Here is a 2,734-nt window from a genome sequence, read left to right on the forward strand (position 1 = left end):
TGATTAATTAAACTTTGTTGACAAATAAAAAGGATGGATATACATATTGATAGAATAGATATATGGCAACATTCTTAATATTGCATTGTATAAAATATTTTCGATACATAACTCTAGTTGTACACAATATATATAGTGGTCATATATGTGATGAGAATCCTCACAGAGATTATCCTATTATCTTATATGGTATCAGAGCATTAGATTCATCTTAAATCCTAGCCGCACAACTGATCAAATTTCACTTTTTTCTTTATTTTTTTCTTTTTCTTCTTCCTCTTCGTTTCTTGTTCTGTTTTTGTCCTTTCTCCATGACTGCTCCAGCTGTTTCTTCTAATGATAAGCCTTTTGGCATCTCTCAAATCTGGGCATACGTCCCTATTGTGCTTGACATGGAGAAACTGAATTATGACAAGTGGTGTGAGCTCTTCGAGACTCACTGCCTGTGTTACGGTGTCCTCGGCCATCTCGACGGTTCCTCTCGTCCGTCGTCTACCACCGACACTACATGGAAAGAACGTGATGGGCTGGTGAAGATGTGGATCTACGGTACCATCTCGGAATCGATTCTTGACACGGTTCTCAAAGCTAAGTGCTCTGCTCGTGACTTGTGGCTTACCATCGAGGCTCTCTTTCGTGACAACAAAGAAGCTCGAGCTCTCCAGTTGGAAAACAAGCTGGGCACAATCACGATTGGAGACTGGAGTGTTCATGAATATTGCAAGAAATTGAAGAACCTCTCTGATCTTCTTGCGAATATCGACTCCCCGGTGACAGATTGTGGACTTGTGCTCCATCTTCTCAACGGCTTGACGGATAAGTTCGACAGCATCATCAATGTGATCAAACATCGTGAGCCTTTTCCAACATTCTCGGTTGCTCGTTCGATGCTCATCATGGAAGAGGAACGTCTCTCCAAGCATACCCGTGTCACCCCTACCACGTCTCATCATCCATCCTCACCTGACGTGCTCTTCACGTCATCGGACCATCATCTTCGTCATCAACAACAATCGGGATCTCTCTATAGGGGTGGTGGTCGTGGCCGCGGTCGTGGGGGACGCAACAACCGTGGTGGCCGTGGTCGTTCTCACAACACTTATTGGCCTCCATCCTCGAACAATTGGAATTATGGCGCTCCTCAAGCTCCATATCCTTATTCTTACGGGCCGACACCACCTCTGTACTATGTCGCTAATCTTTTCCAGCACTCTGTTCGGCCTCCACAACACTTCCCGGCACATCCCTCACACGCTGCATCGGGCATTCTTGGTTCACATCCTCAACCTCCCCAAGCTGCTGCTCATCTTGTCCAAGCCCCACCAGCTCAAGTTACTGATCAATCTGCATATGTGCCGTCTGCCCTTGCACATGCTTTCAACACTATGACGTTGCAGGACCCCAACATTGGCGGCTAGGTCATGGACACCGGTGCGACCACTCATGTCACCAACAATCAAGGTAATCTAAGTTCTACTCATAATTTGAGCACACTTCCAATGATTACAGTCGGTAATGGATCACTTGCGTCTGTAACTAATGTTGGTCATGGTACTCTCATTTCTTCCTCTCATCCTTTTCAGCTCAAAAATATTCTTGTTTGTCCTTCCATGGTTAAAAATTTGATCTATGTTCGTCGCTTTGCTATTGACAACAATTGCTCTCTTGAATTTGATCCTTTTGGTTTTTCTATTAAGGACCTTCAAACTCGGACCAAGCTTCTCCGATGCAATAGCCCAGGTCCGCTCTACTCGGTGTCTCTTCCCCAGTCGCTTGCTTCCCCACATGCTCTCACGGTGTATGCACCGACTAGTGATGTGTGGCATCAACGTCTTGGTCACCTCAGTAGCGCGAACCATCGTCTTTTAGCTTCTTCTTCTTCTTCTATTTTATTTAATCAGCAAAATAATGTGTGTCATGCATGTCAACTTGGCAAACACACAAGACTTCCTTTTATGCCTTCTCAAACAATTTTCTCGCAACCATTTGATATTGTTCATTCAGATATTTGGACCTCTCCTATTCTCAGTTTAAGTGGAATCAAATATTATCTCTTGTTTCTTGACCATTTTTCTCAGTTTGTCTGGATTTATCCAATCAAACACAAGAGCGATACGTTCAGCAGATATCTTTATTTTTCAAATTATGTGAAGACCCAATTTCGATGCAACATCAAGTCTCTTCAATATGACAATGGGGGAGAATTCAACAACAATATGCTCCTTAATCACTTGGCTTCGGAGGGTACAACGATCCGGTTCTCCTGTCCCCATACATCTCAACAAAACGGCAAAGCAGAACGGATGCTACGGACCATCAACAACACTGTTCGCACACTCTTAAGTCACGCAAGCTTACCCTACTCCTATTGGGTCGAGGCTCTTCACACGGCGGTGTATCTGCTGAACATCGCTCCATCCTCCACTATTGGTCATGAGATTCCCTACACTAAACTGTTTCAAAAACCAGTATCTTATTCTCATCTTAGAGTCTTTGGTTATTTATGTTATCCTAATCTTTTACCCACTTCTCCTCACAAACTTGCTCCTAGGTCCACAGTTTGCATATTTCTTGGCTTTCCCTCTAATCATCATGGCTACAGGTGTCTTGATCTCTCTACATATAAGATCATATTATCTCGCCATGTTGTTTTTTATGAAACGATCTTCCCGTTTTCCATACAGCCAAACATTCCAACTCCTCCCACAAACACAGTTCCGTCTCATCTATCTCC

At 43.7% G+C, this 2,734-nt stretch overlaps 1 protein-coding gene across 1 annotated transcript; it reads left to right on the forward strand.

Annotated features, from left to right (window-relative positions):
• LOC104768176 lies at nucleotides 312-1,418 on the forward strand. Its single transcript, XM_010492102.1, has one exon. The coding sequence runs from the start codon at nucleotides 312-314 to the stop codon at nucleotides 1,416-1,418; it is 1,107 nt and encodes a 368-aa protein (XP_010490404.1).

Source organism: Camelina sativa, chromosome 19 (assembly GCF_000633955.1).
Source record: "Camelina sativa cultivar DH55 chromosome 19, Cs, whole genome shotgun sequence".
Lineage (NCBI taxonomy): Eukaryota > Viridiplantae > Streptophyta > Magnoliopsida > Brassicales > Brassicaceae > Camelina > Camelina sativa.